The sequence below is a fragment of the Ptychodera flava genome, chromosome 7, assembly GCF_041260155.1.
Source record: "Ptychodera flava strain L36383 chromosome 7, AS_Pfla_20210202, whole genome shotgun sequence".
NCBI lineage: Eukaryota > Metazoa > Hemichordata > Enteropneusta > Ptychoderidae > Ptychodera > Ptychodera flava.
Genome location: NC_091934.1, coordinates 39,334,181 through 39,356,076, shown reverse-complemented (window position 1 = coordinate 39,356,076; position 21,896 = coordinate 39,334,181). Strand labels below are relative to the sequence as shown.

The 21,896-nt window shown below is 39.2% G+C and overlaps 1 protein-coding gene across 1 annotated transcript in view; it reads left to right on the top strand.

Moving 5' to 3' along the window:
* LOC139136492 (teneurin-3-like) overlaps positions 1-21,896 on the top strand; it is a 73,984-nt gene that overhangs the window by 11,321 nt on the left and 40,767 nt on the right. Inside the window, exons 7-17 of the mRNA XM_070704217.1 lie at positions 1,853-1,954; positions 2,056-2,160; positions 2,284-2,379; positions 12,609-12,704; positions 13,147-13,251; positions 13,651-13,746; positions 14,556-14,648; positions 14,898-15,002; positions 15,966-16,007; positions 17,437-17,638; positions 18,685-18,804. Coding sequence (XP_070560318.1) covers positions 1,853-1,954; positions 2,056-2,160; positions 2,284-2,379; positions 12,609-12,704; positions 13,147-13,251; positions 13,651-13,746; positions 14,556-14,648; positions 14,898-15,002; positions 15,966-16,007; positions 17,437-17,638; positions 18,685-18,804 — 1,162 coding nt within the window. The remainder of the gene's footprint in view (positions 1-1,852; positions 1,955-2,055; positions 2,161-2,283; positions 2,380-12,608; positions 12,705-13,146; positions 13,252-13,650; positions 13,747-14,555; positions 14,649-14,897; positions 15,003-15,965; positions 16,008-17,436; positions 17,639-18,684; positions 18,805-21,896) is intronic.

Below are 21,896 nucleotides of genomic sequence, written 5' to 3'. Positions count from 1 at the left end.
GACCTCATTAGTATGCACAAAAGTAGATGAAGCAGTTCATCTACTGCCCAATTAAAATAAGTCTACTGTAGATCTAATGTGGACTAGATGTAGATCTCAATTTTCCGTAAGGGTAGAAGCACACACAGCAGCTGAAGCGGCTACCGGCAGTCTGCATCGATATAGGGCCCGGCGAGGTTTTTAGTCGAATGGTACTGGCAAGAACTTGAATCATAGTCCCTCGAGAAAATGAAGGCTTGTTGAATCTGCCAGTGGAGTCAGTCAGCATGGCTTTTTTACTACCCCAGCCATTTCACCTTGTCTCAGTGTAGTCTCAACGATCCTGAGCAAGCATTTCGGGCGTTAAATGCGATTTTGATGACTACTCAATCAAAAGTTTTAAGTCCATGTCTGATAGGAGTTAGGAGACGAACTCAAACTTACATGTAATATGTGGCGAATGCAGACGTAATTCAAAGTGGCGTATAAACGGCAGTTCCGTGTGATGATCAACTTCGCTAGCCAGCGGTGTTTCCTCGGGCAAGGAACCTATAGTCCCTCGGAACATCTAATATGCAGCGCCGACCTACCAATACCGTGTGAATGTGTAATGTGAACCGGGCTATAGTCCTTCCGCAAGGAAAGAATTGTATTCAATAGAGCGAACAAATCACTTAGATCCGTTAGCATTCATTGATAATCCGGAATCCTTCAGGTCAAATAGGCATTTTTTCGGAAACAAAGAAAAACTGCAGTCTCAATCATCAATGGTCTCATTTACGACGCGTCGACACGCTGACATGGCCATGCAAGACCAGACTGAGGGGCAAGTCAGTCAGTTGCCGATCTTCTGCAGTGGCGGATGATACTGAACTGTACAAAGCTGTCAAATAAATATAATGTGCAGATAACTCGCCTTTTAATATGAAAAATGTAACAGCATACATAGGGGAGAGGATTACGGAAACGTCGTCAGACACGCGTTGAATACAACCCGAAAGGCGTACGTGGACGCTTGATCGACATACACAGTACTATGCATACGGCGCGGCGCTGATGTATCGGTCAGAAAAATCGATCGCACAATCACTTGTAGAGCTGTACTTTATCATATAGATATACGTATATTTCCAAGACATAACGCCACCAAGTTAGGCAAACAAAAATTTTCAATGATCTATTCATTATATATGTCAAGTTCTGTTATTGTGTCAACATCGCCCTTCCAATGTGTACTTTATGGAGACGTCATCAATCTTGGTGGTACTTGTCACGTGCACAACAGAAAACAATGTTTTTGTTTGGAAAGTTTGTTTACAAAACAGTTTCTCTAGGCGGCCGCAACGTATCAAAATGAACGTGTTTGTGTGTCGGGATTGGTTCGAGGCTTAGAAGGAAGAGCACTTCAACGTAGTATGGTCTATTTGCTTTAGTTTTACGAAAAAAATCGAGATTTTGATCCATAATGCAACTTTAACACAACGCCTAGCATCTCAACGAGGCTGGCGATTTTCCTGAGATCAGCCATACATGTGTGAAGTTCCGATGCAAATTTACAATCATATAAATAGAACGAATATTTGTTAAAGTCAACGAAATTTATGCTTTACGATGTTTACAGGGTATCATAAATGAAGAAAATGCCTTCTTTAATGATGGTAAATTTATTATTTGCCCTCTTTTTCTCTTTTTTTCCGGAACTCACGAAAATCTTTACTACTAAAAATACGACCTTGACCACCAATGCTTGAAATATTCTAGCACAAAGAAAATAGAATGTGCGACTTATCAAATATCTCACTACATTATAACAAGAATAAGAATGGTTTCAGGTTTTCATGATAATATGTGATGCACATTTTGTTATCGACAGATAGTGCCAAGCGATGTCCTATGGATTGTTTTGAGCGTGGGACTTGTAATGATGGGATCTGTGAGTGTGCTGAAGGTTGGACCGGAGTTGACTGTTCAGAAGGTATAGTCTTTAGGGTTCATTAAAGTACAAAAATTAAGGTTTGTGAGTCTGACACATGATGACAAACACTAACTTGTCAAAAAATAATGTATATTTTTCAGTGATTCACATTTTGTGCGAACCGGACGAATGTAGTGGTCACGGCACTTTACAAGATGAAGTGTGTCATTGCTTTGAAGGATGGACTGGAGAGAGTTGTTTACAAGGTAACAAGAAAAGACAACTTGGTCAATATTATCAATCTCAATATGTAATTGCTAAAATATTATTTGCAATTGAGATGCCTTAAATCATGTCCTTCAAGTATCAAACGTTCTCTTCATTTTCAGCTGACTGTATTCCAAGTGACTGCAATGGCCACGGGTCCTGCGTTGATGTAATGTGCGTTTGCTACCAAGGATGGAAAGGCATCGAGTGCAATGAAGGTTATATGATGACTTTGAAGTTGTTCTCCTTCAATTCTTTTAAATATTGAATGTATGTTCAAAGATGTGTGAAAATACAAATGATGGTGGATTTATAAAATACGATAATATTAGGATTAATACTACGTGTATATATAACTTTTTTAAGAAACCGAGACAGATTGGTAAATATAAATTGTATTACGCCATACATATATATATATATATAATATATATATATATATTATATATATATATATATAATATATATATATAATATATATATATATATATATAATATATATATATATATATATATATATATATATATATTATATATGATATGTATGGCGTATTACAGACGGCGCCGCCAAAAACTACAAGACACAACATGGTGGGCAAGGCTCAGTTTAAATATCACAAAACTAGTAAAGAAACTGAGGTGTGGCACGATGAAAGTATACTGCCAAGTAATACACGTACACATGGCTGACATTGCCACACATTTTCAAATATCTCAGAAACACAGAAATTACTTATCAAATGAAATAAAACTACATAGTCATAAAGATGATGTTTAATGTACAAATGCTCAGTGTCAAAATCTTCGGATGGCAAAGATTACATACCTGACAAAGTCGGATTACAAGAGTACAAAAAGTGACTCACCTACAAGACACAAAATGGTGGGCAAGGCTAAGGGTGACACGTGGAAACCCTATATATATACACGCAATAGGCGCCGCCAACGTCGGAATGTTCGGCACTTTTTGTTTATTACGTAAATGAGTAATCTGGAAATCTTTAAGCCCTTGACTACCAAGGCCAATGTATTCCTATATACCAGGCCCCTTATGTAAATATTGATAAAATCTGGGTGTGGTCATTGCATGAACACTGCTTAGAGTAAAATTAAGTAAGTACCAATAAACCATATATTTTCTGAATCAGCATGAAATTCCCACTTTTTCATACATAAGTTTTGTATTTCCAGGTCACGTGACTGATCACATGACACATCATGTGACCAGAGTTGGCAAAGAATATGAATATTTGAAGCATCAGGACGTGTTTTGAATCCATAAAATGATGCAAATTTGAATACAGTTGCAATTTTCATGGCATTGTCTTTACATATATGTAATAATTACTACCCTTTACTTTATTTATAGATGTACTATTTAAGATTTTTAGATTTTCTCACAAAAGGCAGAGCAAATGAACCACAAACATCAGCATCTGACATGATTCTGTATTGAAAATCAACACATTTATATTTGCAAACACCTGGTTTAAGTCTTCCTTGCAGAAACATGCATCTAAAATGGTTATGATTTATCAAAAAATATTTCACAATATTTAAAAATACATTTTAGGGAACAACATATCACATGACCAAACACATGACCAGTCATGTGACCGTCATATTGATAATATGGCTGCTATAAAATTTCACTGGCTTATAGTAAACACTGTATTTCCTCTAGTTTCATTCACGAATATTGCTGTTAATAGAACATATTTACATATAAATCATTTGTTTTCAATAAATAAACATTTCATTTCATTAAAAAAAACCATAAACATCTTCGCGATCGTCCGTACTTCTGAAAGCCTGTAAACAATCAGCGCGACGCTTCAGTGATCAGCCTGACCTTTCAGGGTCGAGGTCATTGGTCACGACATTTGCTTCCGGATTTTGGTCATATTCGGACGTACGGGGGCGCAATCACACTCAGGCCAGATCGGATACATCAATCTTAGTTGCGCTGCGTGCAGGCGCCGAAATTACGGGATTTTTAGCGACAAAAGAAGCAAATACGCCTATTTAACTGTGCCGGATATTTCCGGCACTCAAAGGTATATAGTAATTCAATATGGCGCCGGAAAATCCGGCGCCATAGGTAGTCAAAGGGTTAAACAGAAATTATTCAAATCAAATATGCACTCAAATTAAACACTCCACAAAACCCTGTCACATCCTTCCCTGCTTTGACAAAAAACGGCATCCTTGTCGTTGACCAACCAACATCAAGTATTTCTTTGAATACATGTCCGATGTCTCTTCAGGAGTTCACACACTAAGGCCATACTATAGTAAGTCAGTCTATCTGGTGGTCTTCGTACTCTTGATGGATAACGTCTTGCTTCATCAGCATCACTATTGTCACGCAAAGGTTCATTGGATTCACTGGCAACCTGTTCCTGAGCCCTGTCTGTTCCAACAGCAGCCTGGGCATCTGGTGAGGGGTAACTCTGCTCAGTGGTAGGCTTTTCTGGATCCAAATCGGTACCATGCCTGCCATTCTCATCACCTCCATTGTTCTGGGTGGTTAAAGTATCCTCTCCATTTGTGCCTCCATTTAGGTCACCAGCATGATGTCCACCTATGGTTTCATCAATAGTGATACATACAGGACGTTCTAAATCCATGGTCTCTGTCATTGCACTTGTTCTCCTTTCAGGATATATTGCTGGCAGGGATTTGTCAGCTTCTCGGTGCCATTCACCATGTTCTGTACCAACTCGTTCATGTGATTCAGTCTGTGGTGGCTCCGTCTCTTCATCTGAAAGTAGATTTGTAGATGAATTGTCAATTGCGCCTGGATCATTCACTACATAGTTTATCGTCATTGGGGTTTCTAACATGTCTTCACTGCTAACAACACTGTCAGTCTCACTGTCACCATGAACCTCATTACATTGAAGGTCACCAAGGTGTTCACTTGAAGGGTCCTTTACAGTTGGTGTCAGGAACATACAAGGTTTGAGCATATTTCTGTGAAGAGTGCGCTGTGTTACCCCATCTTCAGACTGTATGACATACACTGGAACACCAGGTCGCTTTGAAATCACAACATACGGCATAGATTCCCATTTGTCACGTAGCTTGTGTTTTCCTATGACGGGAGTTTTATCTGCCACAAGCACTCTATCTCCAGGCTGGAGTACAGACTCATTGTTGACACTCTTGTCATAATTTCTCTTCTGTCTTTCTCTTGCTGTATCACTTCGACGAACAGCTTCTTGGTATGACCACTGTAGTCTGGAACGCAAGTCATCAACATACTCTGAATAGTCAGCTTCCTTAGTATTTTCTTCTGACACATCAAAAGCCAAATCAATCGGTAGGCGTGGATGTCTCATGAACATCAGGAAGAAAGGAGAATGCCCTGTTGAGTCATGCCGGGTACAGTTGTACGCATGTGTCAGACTCTCCAGATATTCCTTCCAATCCTGCTTCTGAGAAGGGTCCAACGTTCCCAACATATTCAGTAGAGTATGATTAAAGCGTTCATTCATACCATTTCCCTGTGGATGATACGGGGTAGTCCTGCTTTTCTGTATACCTGTGATCCTACACAACTCCTGGACCAATGAGCTTTCGAAATTTCTTCCCTGATCAGCATGAATTCTCTTGGGAAAGCCATAGTGGCAGAAAAACTGTTTCCATAACACTCTTGCTACAGTTTTTGCTTTCTGATCCTTTGTTGCATACGCTTGGGCATACTTGCTAAAATGGTCAGTCACCACCAACACATTCTCTTCTCCACCTTTAGATTTTTCTAGGGACAGGAAGTCAATACAGACTAACTCCATCGGTTCAGCTGTTCGGATATTTACCAGTGGTACACGAGTTGTTGCAGGGGGCAGCTTCCTCAGCGCACATCGTCTACAAGTGTTACACCACTCTTTCACAAATGATTGCATCTTTGGCCAATAATACCGTTTCCTCACAAGATCCATGGTTCTCTCAAAGCCAAAATGTCCATTATTATCATGAAGACCACTCAGTACTTGTTCTCTCAAGGCTGCAGGCAAGACCAACTGCCAATATGTATTTCCATCTTGATCCTGGATAGATCTATACAACATACTATGTCGAACACATAACCTCTCCCACTGTTTCAAAAGTAAAAGAGTCTCTCTAGACTCCCTTCCCCTTTCACGTCTACTGGGTCTGGTCTGTCGTTCCTTGTACGTCATCACTCTTCCAATGACAGGATCATCTCTCTGGAGTTGACTAATTTCTTCATGTGATTTACTTGGCAGGGTGTGCGTACCAACCAAATACTCCGCGTCATGTTCTATCTGATTTTCTTCACATCTTGCATTACCGACTTTGGACCTCTGCTCTTTCTCCTTGCATTCCTCCCTTGGCTTCTGATCTTCCTTTCTGAGTGCTGAGCTCACCACCTTCAGAGTACTTGCAACATCCTCTCTTGGCATCCTAGATAAACCATCAGCATTGGAGTTGCTTTTACCTGGACGATACTTGATATCAAAGTCGAACATGGCTAGCTGTGAAATCCATCGCTGACTGGTAGCATCTAGTTTAGCTGTGGTGGTTACATACACCAACGGGTTGTTGTCTGTCAATACTGTAAATTTGTTACCATAGAGATAGTCTCTGAATTTGTCCGTGACAGCCCATTTCAGACAAAGAAATTCCAACTTGTGGGCAGGATACCGGGTTTCTGATGGAGTGAGTCCACGACTTGCATATGCGATAACTCTTTCCATTCCATCCTGCTTTTGAGCCAGAACTGCACCAAGTCCACTGATACAGGCATCTACTTGCAGGACGAAAGGCTGGGAGAAGTCTGGATAGCCTAGGACTGGTGCAGTAGTAAGTCTCTCTTTCAAAAATAGGAACGCTGATTCACAGTCACTGGTCCACTGAAATGGTGGAAGCTTTGCTTGCTGATTTCCAACTTTCTTCTTTCTAGCGTCACCAGACACCAAACAATTCAATGGGGCAGCTATTTTTGAGAACCCTTTCACGAATCGACGATAATACCCAGCAAAACCAAGAAACTGGAGCACTTCCTTTCTAGTTGTTGGTCTCCTCCACATCCTCACTTTGTCTATCTTTTCAGGGTCTGTGCTAATACCATCAGCTGTCACAATGTGTCCCAAGTACTTGACTTCTTTACGCAGAAAGGAGCACTTAGATGGTTTCAACTTCAATCCATGTTGCCTCAATCTGTCAAACACCATCTGTAGTCTACTGAGATGCTCATCAAAGGTTTCTGAGAACACGATTATGTCATCTAGGTATATGAGAACAGTTGCAAAATTCTGATCTCCCAGACAGCACATCATCAAACGAGAAAAAGTTGCAGGTGCATTCTGTAGACCAAACGGCATACGGTTAGTTTCATACAAACCCATGGGAGTAGTAAAAGCAGTCTTATGCTTGTCTTTCTCTGCCACTTTGACTTGCCAATACCCTGATGTCAGGTCCAGAGATGAGAAGAACTTGGCTTTTCCCAGTGCATCTAAAGCTTCATCCATTCTGGGTAATGGATAGGCATCACGCACAGAGCGGGCATTTAGGTGCCGATAGTCAATACATATGCGTAGTGTACCATCCTTCTTACAAACGACTACTATAGGTGATGCATAAGGGGATTTACTCGGACGTATAACATCTGAAGCTTCCATATCTTTGAGATGTTTCAGTACATCTTGATACTGGGCTTGAGGTATTCTTCGATGTGGTATCCGGAATGGCTTATCATCAATAAGGGGTATTTCATGTTCAATAGTTGATGTACAACCATAGTCCAAAGGATGGTGGGAGAATACATCAGTGTTGCGGTCAAGTAATTCTTGTAACTGTCTCAGTTGTTCTGGTTCCTTGACTGCGCATTTCCTCAAGTCTATGTCCTTCGACACTGACTTAACAGTGTTTTGAGCAGAAATGTGTCGATGAGGGGACAGGGACCTGTGCCGTCTTCTTTCAAGCTTGTCCTTTGGACTGTGGCTTCCATTGCTGTATCCAGCTCGTTCCCGTGCTCTCCCCCTTTGGTTGTCATGAACGTCTTCTGACCTCTCCATCTTGTCATCAGCACCACTTGATAAAACGGACTTGACTTGGGTATCAATATACAAATCGGCAAGTGGTGTATTGCGGTATATCTTTACTGGCTTTGCAGATAAGTTGCATACTCTCACAACAACTCGCCCATGTTCTACTGTACCTAGGCTTCTTCCAGTCACAATGTTATCAAGGTTTCCACTTTTTCTTGGTCCTTCAGCCAATGCAGTGTACGGCTGTTCCCCTGGAGTTCTTGGTGCACGGCAGTTTACATATGCTTCACTTCTAGGAGGGATAGTGTAGGGTCCACGACCAGTGTATTTGGCAGAACCAATTCGTCCATCTTGACCACCGACCTCTGCCCTTCCTGTAGCTTTATATACCTTGAACCAAACAGAAGAAGTTTTCTTCACTCTTGTAAGGTAGCATTTCCCAAACGTATCTCTCATGTGTTTGTGACTGGCCCGAATCACGTTTGTACCAACAAGCAGCGGCACCTCCATTCTATATTCAGTATCTGGTACCACAAAAGCTGGAACAACCACTGTAATACTGACCAAGAAATTCTAAGTCCAGGGAAATCACACCTTCATAAGGCATCACTTGGGCTGAAGCTCCCTCGATGATTATATTACTCGATCTTATAGGTTTACTACACAACACTGGATGCTGCTGAACAAAATCTTTGTTACAGAAGTAATTTGTGAGCCGGTATCAATAAGAGCTTTACAGGACATACCATTTACAACCACATGATCTTCATTCGCAGGACCAATCAACTGTTGATAAGTGTCATCAGAAATATTAGCTGCAGGAGGCAGTTGTTCTTGGCTGCACAGGTGTGGCTTTTGAGTCTGGTCAACGGCTGTAACATAACTTGTTTTGGTAGGGCTAGTATTCTTTTTCTCGCCTGTGGCCTGCCCCTCTGTCACAGGCTCTATTCGTTTAATGAAGTTTTCGATTGTTCTTGTCCAATGACAGCACGACAATTTCTACTGATGTGACCTTCCTTTCCACATCTAAAGCAGATAATGGGGCCTTTATTTTGTTGACGGCGGGGGTGATTTCCATAAGCAGCTTGGCCATTTCTGATTTGAGATGATGAGCTTTCATTCAACTTGGCTGTCATGGCTTCCAACCTCTGTTCAAGATCAAGCATTTTCTTCCCTTGTTCTTTCAGTAATGTAGTCAGTTCATTAAACTGGGTTGTATGCATGTCATCTTGTCTCGATTTGTCCTTCACTGTGCCCTTATTACTATCTGAGATGAGCAAAGGTTGACTATGTGCTTTCTTGGGCTTCACAGATTGAGTGGCTCTGCTTTCACCTGCCAGACGTCGAAGCTGTCTTCGCAATTCACTAAAACTAAGGCGCCATGGCTGCATAGGGTAGAGGCGATTATACACCATATCATCCTGTAGACCTCTCATGAATTGGTGGGTAAGACGGTAGTCTCGATCAGGAAATGGGTATCCTCCATTCTGCTTTTCCTCAATGCAACGCAGTATAGCTTCAAGTGAAATTGCATATGAACAGGGAGACTCCTTTGGTTGTTGAAACCGTGAATAAAAATCTGCCATGGGATCTAGTGACTGGACATCCCCATATTCGGCACGTAATTCTTCAAAAGCCTGTTCTGGGGTTTGTTCACTGACTGGCAAGTTCAGAATCAGTTTCCTAGCCTCTCCTCCCAAATTTCGTACAACAGTCATAAATTGTAAATGTACAGGTGTAGCTCCAGCATTCAGTAAATATTGCATGTCCCTTATCCAGTCTTCAATCAAAATTTTACACTCTGGACCTCCAGTGAATAAAGGCACATTTCGAATCTGATGTGATGAAGTCATGCTGGCTTGAGGTACAGTAGCAAATTGAGCAACCTGTGGTTGAGGAACAGCACCTGATAAAGTAGTTGGTCGGTGAGCCACGGAGTTCTTGCCATTGGTTGTTGCATAGTAGGTTGCTGGACAGAACCTTTGGGATAATTACGGCTTTGTGGTCGACTCCCTACTGGAGGTGTACCACCTTTAATATTACTGATCATTGTGGTCTGGGTGCTATGTATACCAACAGGGACATTGCTTTCAGAAAATGAAACCGATGCTGGTTTCTGTGGTGTGGTTAACTGGCGACCACTCATAGCAGGAGTTTGTACTGGTTGTTTACTATGCTTTGATACCGCTCCTAAAGAAGGTGGTTTAATATCAGGAGGGGGGGCTGACATTGTTTGTGGGTGGAAATGGTTGTTGCATAGTAATAAACTGACTTTCAGTTGGCAATGGCGATCGACTTTCAACTCTCACAGCAGTTGGCATATTCTCCAGATTCATAACCGAGTGGTTTATGTTAGTTCTAGGACTACCACCAGTTGCCATATTTTTTTTTTGTAATCAGGGATAAATAATCGGTCAACGTGATAAATAATCGGTAACGTGATAAATAACTATAACTTCCGGGAAAGCAAACACACAAATGCTTTCAGTAGCACCTGCACTTCCCAATCAATATGTGCAAATAAAGAAATAATTTCAAAGAATTCTATAAATACAACTCTATACATTCAAAAATACACAGTATTGTTTTAACCTAGACAATGAGAATCTAGAAAACTCGTCTCAGTTTCAAAAAATCAATAAAGGCAATCAAAAATCAGGATACAACCAATATGAAAAATTCCAAAAATAACCAAATGCGGAATCAATATCTATCGGGTATCAAATATGTAAACAAATGTAAATATGAAAATATTCAATATATATATTCAAAAATATTCAATCAATCAAAAATTAATCATTTAAACTCGATAATTAAACAAAAGTAATGGTGTCATCGAAATGTCGATTTAAATGGTGATATTCATGGATTCAAGACCTAGAACATGTCAAAGCAAGCAAGTGTATTTGCTCTAAAGATGTAGGGATGTACACGTGTCTGCACCAACAGACAATGACCAAAATTTAAAGCAACAGTAACTTTTGCAACATTCAAAAAGTAGCAGTACAATTTGAAATGAATAAATATTTGCAAAAAATTATACACAAGCAAAAGTACTCAGTATTTTTTTTTCGTTGACGCAAATAAACAAAAATGACAGGTAAATGACAGGTCAATAATCAACGTACAACATCGTTACAGTCAACATATGACATCATCATTAATTTGCAAATTTCTACTCAGATATTCAAAGTGACAATTGTAAAGCATGGTCGAGTAATAAGACTTTGAAAAGGTTTCAATATTTTGTTTAAATCAATCCACAAAAGTCATCTCCAACTGGACAGACAATACATCAAAATTTCAAAGTTCAAATCATAATGTTTACATCACAGTTCTTGAACAGCCACTGCCCAACTTCTACCCACACGTACACACCAACGATGAACTAAAACGGTCTTGACAGCTTCTGCAGTCGTCCTTGGAGCACTCCCATCAGCTCAGGAAACAGTCACCATACGCAATAAGAACAGGAACACATTCCAGGCTCAAAAGGGCTTCGGACAACAAACACAGGACCACAATCACGTCGGGGTCACCATTTGTGAAGGTCGCCAACAAGCATTCAGGTTGAGGGTGCAAGCTGGGAATTGCGTTGAGATGGGCGTCTTGAAAAACACACCAAGAGTTCGTAAATTGTGGTTGTCAGCTGTCGCACATTACATTTATTACAGACGGCCGCCAAAACACTACAAGACACAAAATGGTGGGCAAGGCTCACAGTTTAAATATCACAAACTAGTAAAGAAACTGAGGTGTGGCACGATGAAAGTATACTGTCCAAGTAATACACGTACACATGGCTGACATTGCCACACATTTTCAAATATCTCAGAAACACAGAAATTACTTATCAAAATGAAATAAAACTACATAGTCCTAAAGATGAATGTTCAATGTACAAATGCTCAGTGTCAAAATCTTCGGATGGCAAAGATTACATACCTGACAAAGTCGGATTACAAGAGTACAAAAGTGACTCACCTACAAGACACAAAATGGTGGGCAAGGCTAAGGGTTGACACGTGGAAACCCTATATATACACGAATAGGGCGCCGCCAACGTCGGAATGTTTGGCACTTTTTATTTATTACGTAAATGAGTATATCTGGAAATCTTTAAACAGAAATTATTCCAAATCAAATATGCACTCAAATTAACATTCCACAAAACCCTGTCACATATATATATATATATATATATATATATATATATATATATATATATATATATATATATATATATATATATATATATATATATATATATATATATATATATATATATATATATGTATGTATGGCGTAATATATATATATATGATAATATATATATATATATATATATATATATATATATATATATATATATATATATATATATATATATATTAATGCTTTGCATTATAACCATTTTTCTTACTCTTCAAAAGCGGACTGTATTCCATCTGACTGCAATGGTAGAGGACAGTGTATGAATGGCGTGTGCAGGTGTGATGAAGATTCGCAGGGGAATAATTGTACCGTCGGTAATAAATCTTGTTATTTCTTGAATTTTTATCAAAATCGCTCTTTTATTATCTTCACTACTACAACTAAAAGATAGTTGCAGTGCTAAAATTGCCGTAGCGTACTTTTCCATATCGATGACATCTCAGTTATTGCTGACTTTTCGTTGATTGCGTTCGATTGTAGAAAGGGTTCTGGAGCATTCAAACGTTGCAATTTAGCAGCGTAGTCTTTCAAAGCCGACTTCTTTTAACGACCATATACAGAAATTGTGACGTATCTACTAATTAAAATGAAAATGGTGTGGTGTAAAATTATCATCGGTGAGACAACTATTTAACTTGTTCATGCAATGGTTCTTATCTTTTTTATCACGACCATTTGAAGACTTATTTCGGAAATTCATTTCCTATCATGTACATAAAACTTTTCGTGCTCTTTTGTGCTGTTTCAATATTTTAGCTTTCCGCCCTTGTCCAAATGATTGCTCGGGTCACGGTGACTGCAACAACAGTACCGGTGTTTGTAACTGTCATGCTTCCTGGTGGAAAGACGATTGCTCAGAAGGTATGCTTAGAGAAACATTTTCATAAAATATAATAGTGGTCTTGATTTGAAAGCCGTATATGTGATTTAGATTTTCGGTGATAGGCATCTTTCCTATCTTACCTTGGGACTTTTCAAATGGTAAAACCTTAATGTTTTGACATTGAAGACAGAATTGCACACGAGCTGAAACTGAAATTACATATCATTATGTTACTAGTTTTTCTTCTCTCCGAAAAAATCAACTTGATCCATATGATAATAAAGATCATAATCGTCTTGTTTCTCTACATCATATCTCCTCCACATACGCAATCAGGTGTACCAACAATGTTATTATTATTTACCAATTTAATTGACCCTACGTCACAATGTTCTCATACTAAGTCGTGGCCTACGATATTTCACAAATATTTTCAGTGGAATGCGAAGATCTATCGTGTTCAGGACTTGGTATATGTCGCAATGGTACGTGTGAATGCGACACAGGTTGGACTGGCCCACTATGCACAAATCGTAAGTGGTGTTTAAGAAAATTTCAGAATAAAAGACGGACGAAAATTTGGTTCGTCAAAACTCGTTTGCGATTCATCGATTGGCCACTTCGTTTCCCACTTTCAATCGGTAATTGACTCGAGATTGCTACGGAAATATCGGACTAAAGACTCCCTTAGGTTGTAAATAGTAATTTTGATGATTGAAGAGTTTCATTAAAATCACTGACTCAATGTTCCATGGCGTGTCATATCTGTTAAAAAACACTGCTACATATATTTAAGATAGCTTGCACTTAACCAACACTTTTTCAAAGCAATGTTTCTCAGCAAAGATGACATTATAACTGCCTTTATATTATAAACTATACACTTTAGAAAAGGAGAGAATCTAAAATTTACCTGGGTACAAACAGCAAACTCAAAGGATGAAGAGGAAACTTGTGGGGCTCATTTTGAAGCTCTTGGAGAAAAAAAAAACTTTTAGAGGCTTAGTTTTTCGAAAATAGATTTTTTGTTCATGGAGTTAACACGGGGATGGCGGCCATTTTGAATTTCAAATATTGGTAAATCTTGGGTTCTTGGTTTCTCTTATACTAAAATTTGCACGGTGACCCCGATTTTTATTCTTGATTATGAAGAAGAATTGTTGAAAGATTACTTAACGAAAGTTTGAGCAAAAGTTTAAATCTTTCATTTTCGAGGCGCATACTACCTTAAGGTGTTTCCACACCCCTAAAAGCTTGTGATATATCTTTATTATAGAAAGTTATGATATACTGGCTAATTTCAAACCTCGCTTTGAAACATATTTTTCTTAATATATCCCAGGTTCTTGTGAGACAGGATGCAATATACATGGCACTTGCATATCTGGTACATGTAGTTGTGACAAAGGATGGTCGGGAATAGCTTGCGAAATAGGTAAGTTTTCGCTCATACTTTGCTTTTGAATGCCTACTTATGAAAAAGTAAACTGTAGTTAATGAGGTTGTCTTATCTGTTTTTTTCATCCAAAAATCCATGCAATATTAAAGATATTCAGTCTGTGTGGTTTCTGCAATATTCATTGCGACGAACAACGTGTGCATTACATAAACTTATGTTAGAAGCCTTCTCTTCTCTTGAGTTAAAATATCACATTATCATGACTACACTCTTTTCAAACCATAGATGCTTGTCCGAATAATTGTACTTCCAATGGTGATTGCTTCCTCGTTGACGATAGATGGCAGTGCGTATGCCGGGATGGCTTCAAAGGAGCACAGTGTGACATAGGTTAGTTTACATGGCATTTGCTACAAGACTTTTCATTCTTAAAGACATTCTTAAACATCGACCAATGTTCTTGTTCACTAGGCGAAGTACGAACATAAGAGTCACGTAACCCAAGTCTTACATATCGTCGAAAACAACTTACCCCTGTTTGGCAGTACCTGAAGAATTACCGAAAGAGGCCTTGTGATATTTCACAGATATTAGGGGTAGTAAACAAAGACTTCAACATTGTTTAATGGAGATGATCTGAGGGAGACTATAAAAATGAGCAACATTAATAAAAAAACCGATATCTCCTTGTAAATTTTTAAAAATGGAGGACCTCATTCAAACAGGAAAATCATTGCAAGAAACGTTCATTCTTCACTTACCATCAAAATTATTACCATGCCATTCGTTGAATGCTCTCTAAACTCAATGACATCCGTATTCGCTGGGTTTGTGTATCACTGCAAATGTGTGCAAGATTATGAATTTTGCGAAATTTTAAGTCCAGGAACAGCTAACTTGACGTAAAGACTTGTATGTGATATTATGGCAGGTAGGTAGTTACAGAATGAGTATCGATTAGAGACAAAATGAACAGTTGAACATTTATTGCATCATGAATGCTCGTTATCTCAACTGCTGTATGAGAGACAGACAAAATCTTTCCGACCCGTGTATAGGGCAAACCTTCTCCTTTTATCAGTAAACTTCATAATCATTCCCATCTGTGACCTTGTGAGGAGGTAAAACGCTACACCTCAACGAATGACAGCTAATATCAAAATGTGAACATACAAACAATCCTATAAAACCTGTGATAGGCCAATACCGATGATGTATCGATCATGAACATATAGATTTATGTAGATCTTGCTCTTGGCGAGGCATCCACGAGTGGAAATGGATGACTGAAATACCATTTTCTACAATTTGTTCTGTTTATGTGGCTCATATATTGCAATCATCTTTTTGCAGGACTTGAATTGATCTGCGATGATGGCCTTGACAATGATCTAGGTAGGGTTGCCACAGCTTGATTTCGTGTGAATCTGTAACTTACTTCAACAGATAAATATACTGTATTTTAGTTTGTATCTAGTTAAACATTGTGACGAGATGACAAATGTAACCAAGGTCATTCTATCCGTCATAGTCAACGAAGGAAAATAACACTGTACTGTGTTGGCTGTCGACTACTTTGTTCAAGCCATACATTCTGTTTCGGGCTTATATACGAGCTGCCAGGCAATTGTAGCATAGTGCAAACTATCACCGAGTGAAATGTGTAGCTTGGAGAGTCGTTGCCATGACATTATTTGTGTTTCTGGCGTTTCAACAGTTTTTTTTGTTGTTTGGCATTCCGAAGAAGAGAAAGTTTCTAGCGCCTAGGACCAAACATAGTGATAAATAGGTATACGCCATACCCCAACTCCAAGCAAGCCGCACAAATGAAAAGTTTTGTCAGTCGAAGCTCATGCTACACATTCAAACAGAGTGATTCGGAGCATAAACTACGAAATTGTTTTGGTTCTTTTTATTGATCGTCATGTAGCTTTAAGGTATTAATGTGCCGTACTCAAAATTATACCTGTTCTTGACACACCCTCTGTTTATTCGTCATTTTTCTATCCTAATCTAGGTTTGTTTTAGCACTGGCAAACTATTATTTTTACAATATCTGATCTGAGCTCTCGTTCGATCAAAATGATATACTAATTTAAAAATTGATAAAATACAATCACTATTTTACTTCTATACAGCCAATTGCATTTTAGTGTATCGGAAAACTGATAAGAACAACAGTAAAATCGATGAGGTACAACAGTGAAGTCGATGTGGTCAACGATTTTTTAATCACATTTTATGAGGAAAGACTGTATCACATTGCACTGTCAGGTGCAATTATCAGCTAGGCAGTAATAGAGAAATCAACTCAGTCTGCAAAAGTTGAATCATTGTTTAGCAGGAGGTCAGACTAAGTCAAAACAATACCACCCGATCCACAGACACCGGCACCGGCCTCTTATATGCAATTGGTTGTATATGTTCATCTTAAAGCACTCTTTTTGTAACATAGGGCAAAGTTAGGCAGCATTTATAATAAAACTTCACTGACAGACACAGATGAAGGCACAGACTCAACAAAAACAAGCACAACCACAAATACACACAAACAAACAAATGCAACCACGAACACACACATACCCACACACAAAACGCAAACGCACGCACATACATATGCACGAACACAACAACATAAAAACATTCAAACACAAGCACACACATACATATATACAAACATACATACATACATACATACATACATACATACATACATACATACATACATACATACATACATACATACATACATACATACATATATATATATATATATATATATATATATATATATATATATATATATCACTGCTCTCTTCAATAGATTCATTCATTGACTGTGATGACTCTGATTGCTGCAACGATACAGTCTGTGAAGATCATCCTTCTTGTGAATATTCCGATTCACCAGAAGAGTACGCAAAAACTCAGGTTAATGGGTCACAGAGTTTCTACGACCAGGTGTCATTTCTGTTTATGGAGAGCAGCATTCAGATCGACGCAGATGAAGATTACATTGATCCAAGGTAACACTTACTAAATGATCACTATCTACGCAAGACAATTTGCTTTCATTCAGTTCAATTTTTGACTAATATTAGAAATTTCATAACATAGACAATTAGGATTCACATCATCGACGTGGTGGTATTATCCTTTGATGAATGTAAGTGAACTCGATCCAGGAACAGTAAGTGAGTTTTGACATGATTAACTCGCCTTAATAATCTCGCCATCGGGACGATCATATCGTAAAATTAAGTGCAGTATGAAAATGCATAAGGCATGGTGCTTTAATTTAAAGGTGCCCTTCTCAATCCCTGGTTCTCGCATTAGCGAATGTGTCAACAGCCCATTAACATTTTGTCATTCTTTTGTTTTCCATTGAATATTTTATCAAGGACATAATATTTATATTAGATAAATCGGATAATTTAGTGGGGGCTTTAAGCTTCCTTCATGTACATTTGAGATAGTCTCCGAAAGACCTCTCACAAATAGTCTCCGAATAATTTCCCACAAGACGCCATAAGGGAAAATTTGCATCTTCGGCAACTTCACAATTGTAAAAGCCAAAGAATAAAAATCAGTTTTGGAAGATCCAAACTGCGTAACCTTTTGCAATTACACATGTGTAAAGTTAAGTTTGATTTCGAGAAATGTACACTTTGGCTGTACGAAGCACCCTAGTATTGAAGCAATAACGTTCGTTTAAATACTGCATTTCTTTCTAAAAGCAAATACTCATGTATGTGTGATAAATTTGATTTTGCTCTAGTATTTTCTCTTAATCATTGTTTTGATAGCAATTTTACTTATAGAAAGATATTCGGATACTCAAGCCATAGTGTCAGAAACAGCCTATAACAGAGTTAAAAAAATTGTAATAGAATGTTCGTAAGTTGTCAAATGGTGACGTAACTGGAGCAAAGAGGGCGGTTGTCAAGTTCCCATCCATCTGATGAAAATGTTCATGAATAACCTCGAGCAACGCAAAAGCAATCAAACGTATGTGATCCTTCAACTTTTTCACGAATCGTTGTCTTTTTGTGCAAAATATTATATCTTTCAGTCTAGTTACCGTTTTGCGTGGTACTGTTACTGGTCGCGATGATACTCCATTACAGAGCGTTATCATATCGATTCAAGGTTTTCCACAGTATGGATACACAATCACACGGAGAGATGGCGGGTAAGTACAGGGAAATATTGTTTGTTTTGTAACCTGCCATTCCGCACTTGACAAGCAGTGATTCAAAACTTCTGAGAAAAGAACTTGCGCCGACTAAGTTCTGCTCGACGCACTATATTTTTGTAGCACGCAAACAAATTCCTTAAGACTCAAAATTATTTGTCTGCAACTACTATGCAATAGTCGTCTCGACTGATATTCCGTAATGCGTTCCCTCTTAAATAAGACGAAGCAAATATCCAATCTAAGTTTCACGTGGTTTATTCGAATATAGGCATGTCTTCCAGACTGAGAACAACAAATTCTCTGAGTAGAATGTTGTACTACAAATGTTGAGAACGTTTGGGAACGTTTGGGAATGATTAACTGAAAACAAATCAAAACAAAAGGATACAGGAAGTGAGAACTAAGCTACGTTCACACTATGACACAGGAAGTAAATACTCTCTTTGACCAGGAAGTAAATACACTCTATGACCAGGAAATTAGAAACAGGAAGTAACTAACAGGAAATAATACTCCCTCTAAGATGACTCAGGGGTCAAAGGTCATAATAGGTGGGGTGGTCACGTGACCCACCTCAGTAAACGCCCTCTAACGGTGACTGAACGTTTACTTTCGTTGACAAAATCTCATTTGCATAAAAGCAACCCTGACTTAATGAACAATACGCTGCTTTGAAACAATCACTAACTCAAAGATGCATAAGAATACAATCACTAAACTACTTTACGTAAAAGGTCTCAAAGTTGTACTATAAACGTAATCAGAGTCCACTTGAATGTGTCCATTATAGCATTCATTGTTTGCATACTTCAATAAGGTCCTTGGCCTTTGTTAGGCACACGTGCTCTTAGAGTCTCACAATGGAATAAGGCTATTCAATGTTCCTTCAAGAATGTCTGCTTTAAAGTCACAAAAGAATCAACTGAATTGCTTACCGATTTTGTGTAGGGTTGTATAAGACTATCGCATCAACAGGTTCAAAGCTGTTTCATCAAAAGGTCTTTACAAGCAATCTTGGCGAGAACTATAGCCGGTCACTTTCAGAGACATGTCCACTCTCTGAAGGTCTAACTTAAAGTGTCTAAAAGCACGCTTGGAATGGCTGCATGTGCGCAGTGCGTAATACAAAAGATAAACATTGAAGGACGGAAGTTGATGGTGACTCATGACTTTGAATTTGAACTATGGCCAAATAAGGGGATGTTGATTTTGACCGTAACATTCCGGTCCCCTAATTGTGTAGATGTGACTCGGAACAATTATAAATCCAATATTCTAAACTGGTCAAAATTCAATCTAACTAAACAAACATGAATAATATACTGTTCATATATCACTAATAAAAAAGATTAAAGTTCTTAGCTGTTCTTGTGTCCTTCAGACGAATCTTCAATGGCGTCGGCCTCCAGGAGCACACACAACTTATCCACTGGACATCGTAGAGTAGTCGCTCTGGTCTGCAAACCTAACAAGTGCCTTCTTATCTTTAATCACTTCGTTGATTCTGCCCATAGACCAGGAGTTCCTCGGCGCTGTGTTGTCGATGATCAACACCACGTCTCCAACATTGAGGTTTCTTCTGATCTCAAGCCACTTCTGTCTCTCTTGTAGCAATGGGAGATATTCTTTCATCCGCCATCTCTTTCAGAATATATCTGCCAGGTACTGCACTTGTCTCCATCGACGGCGTACGTAGTTGTCATTCTTCTGAAACAAGCCGGGTGGCAGGGCCTGTTTTGGTTTCAGCATTAACAGGTGGTTGGGTGTTAATGCCTCTAGATCGTTTGGATCTTCTGACAGCCTGGTGATCGGTTGGCTGTTAATTATGGCTTCCACTTCGCAGAACAGCGTTCGGAGTGCTTCATCTGACATGCGAAGTGGTTGTTCTTTGAGCAAGGAAAAGATTTTCCTTATGGTTCTGATGTGACGCTCCCATACTCCTCCAAAGTGGGAACCTGCTGGGGGGTTGAATCCCATTTGATGTCTTGTTGGTGGAGCATCTCAGCTATCTTCTCTTGGTTCCATCTCTTGATACTCTCCTTCAGCTCTTTGTCGGCTGCGACGAAGTTAGTCCCGTTGTCTGATCTGATGGACCTAACTTGTCCTCTTCGTGCTATAAATCTTCTGATGGCGTTGATGCACGAATCTGTATCTAATGAGCAGGCTACTTCTAAGTGTACCGCACGAGTCGCCATACATGTGAAGATCGCTCCATACCTCTTTCAGTGACACGGCCACGTTTGACCTCCAGTGGTCCGAAGTAATTTACACCTGTGCGACTGAATGGTGGCTCTTCGGGGGTGATGCGGTCCTTAGGTAGGTCTGACATCTTCTGCTCACAAACTTTTGCTCTATACTTTCTACAGATGACACATTTGGTTACGAGGTTGCGGATTGCTGTAGGCGCCGTAGAATCCAATATTTCTCTCTTAGCTTCGCCAGCATCGAGTTCCTTCCAAGATGTCCGACTTCTTTGTGGGTTTCTTGGAGTATGATTGTTGACACTGGTGAGTCTTTAGGCAGCACTATCGGGTGCTTGCTGTCTGGTGACACTGAGGCACGTTCCAGGCGTCCGCCAACTCGTATTATTCCTTTATCCAAAATTGGGTCCAGCTTATATAATGGGCTGTATCTCCTGACTTGCTTCTTTCGTTGTAGGAGTGCCATTTCATCTGGAAAATGCTTTGCTGCACATACTTCATGATTGCATCTTCTGCCCTTTGCAGATTCTCTAGTGAAACAGGTGGGATCGTTGTTTCACAACTCTTCTGGCTAGTATCTGCGTTGGTGTCTTCATCGCCTTCCTTTCTTTTGCGGCATTTATCTTGAAGGTTTTTCTTCGCTAACAGGAACCATCCGACTATTTTCTTTAGTTTCATCATGCTGGAGTAGCGTAGTAAGATCTTCTCTACCCCAAACTCTTGCTCTACTAGTACGGTGCTGTACACGGATGCTTCCCGCTTGACTTCTGGGTCTTTATTACATAGCGCTCTGGAGATGTCCTGTTGTGTAGGCCATTCACTTTCTCGTTTCCACAGGAAATCTGGTCCTCGCAGCCATCTTTTGTTTTGCAGGAACTTGTCTAC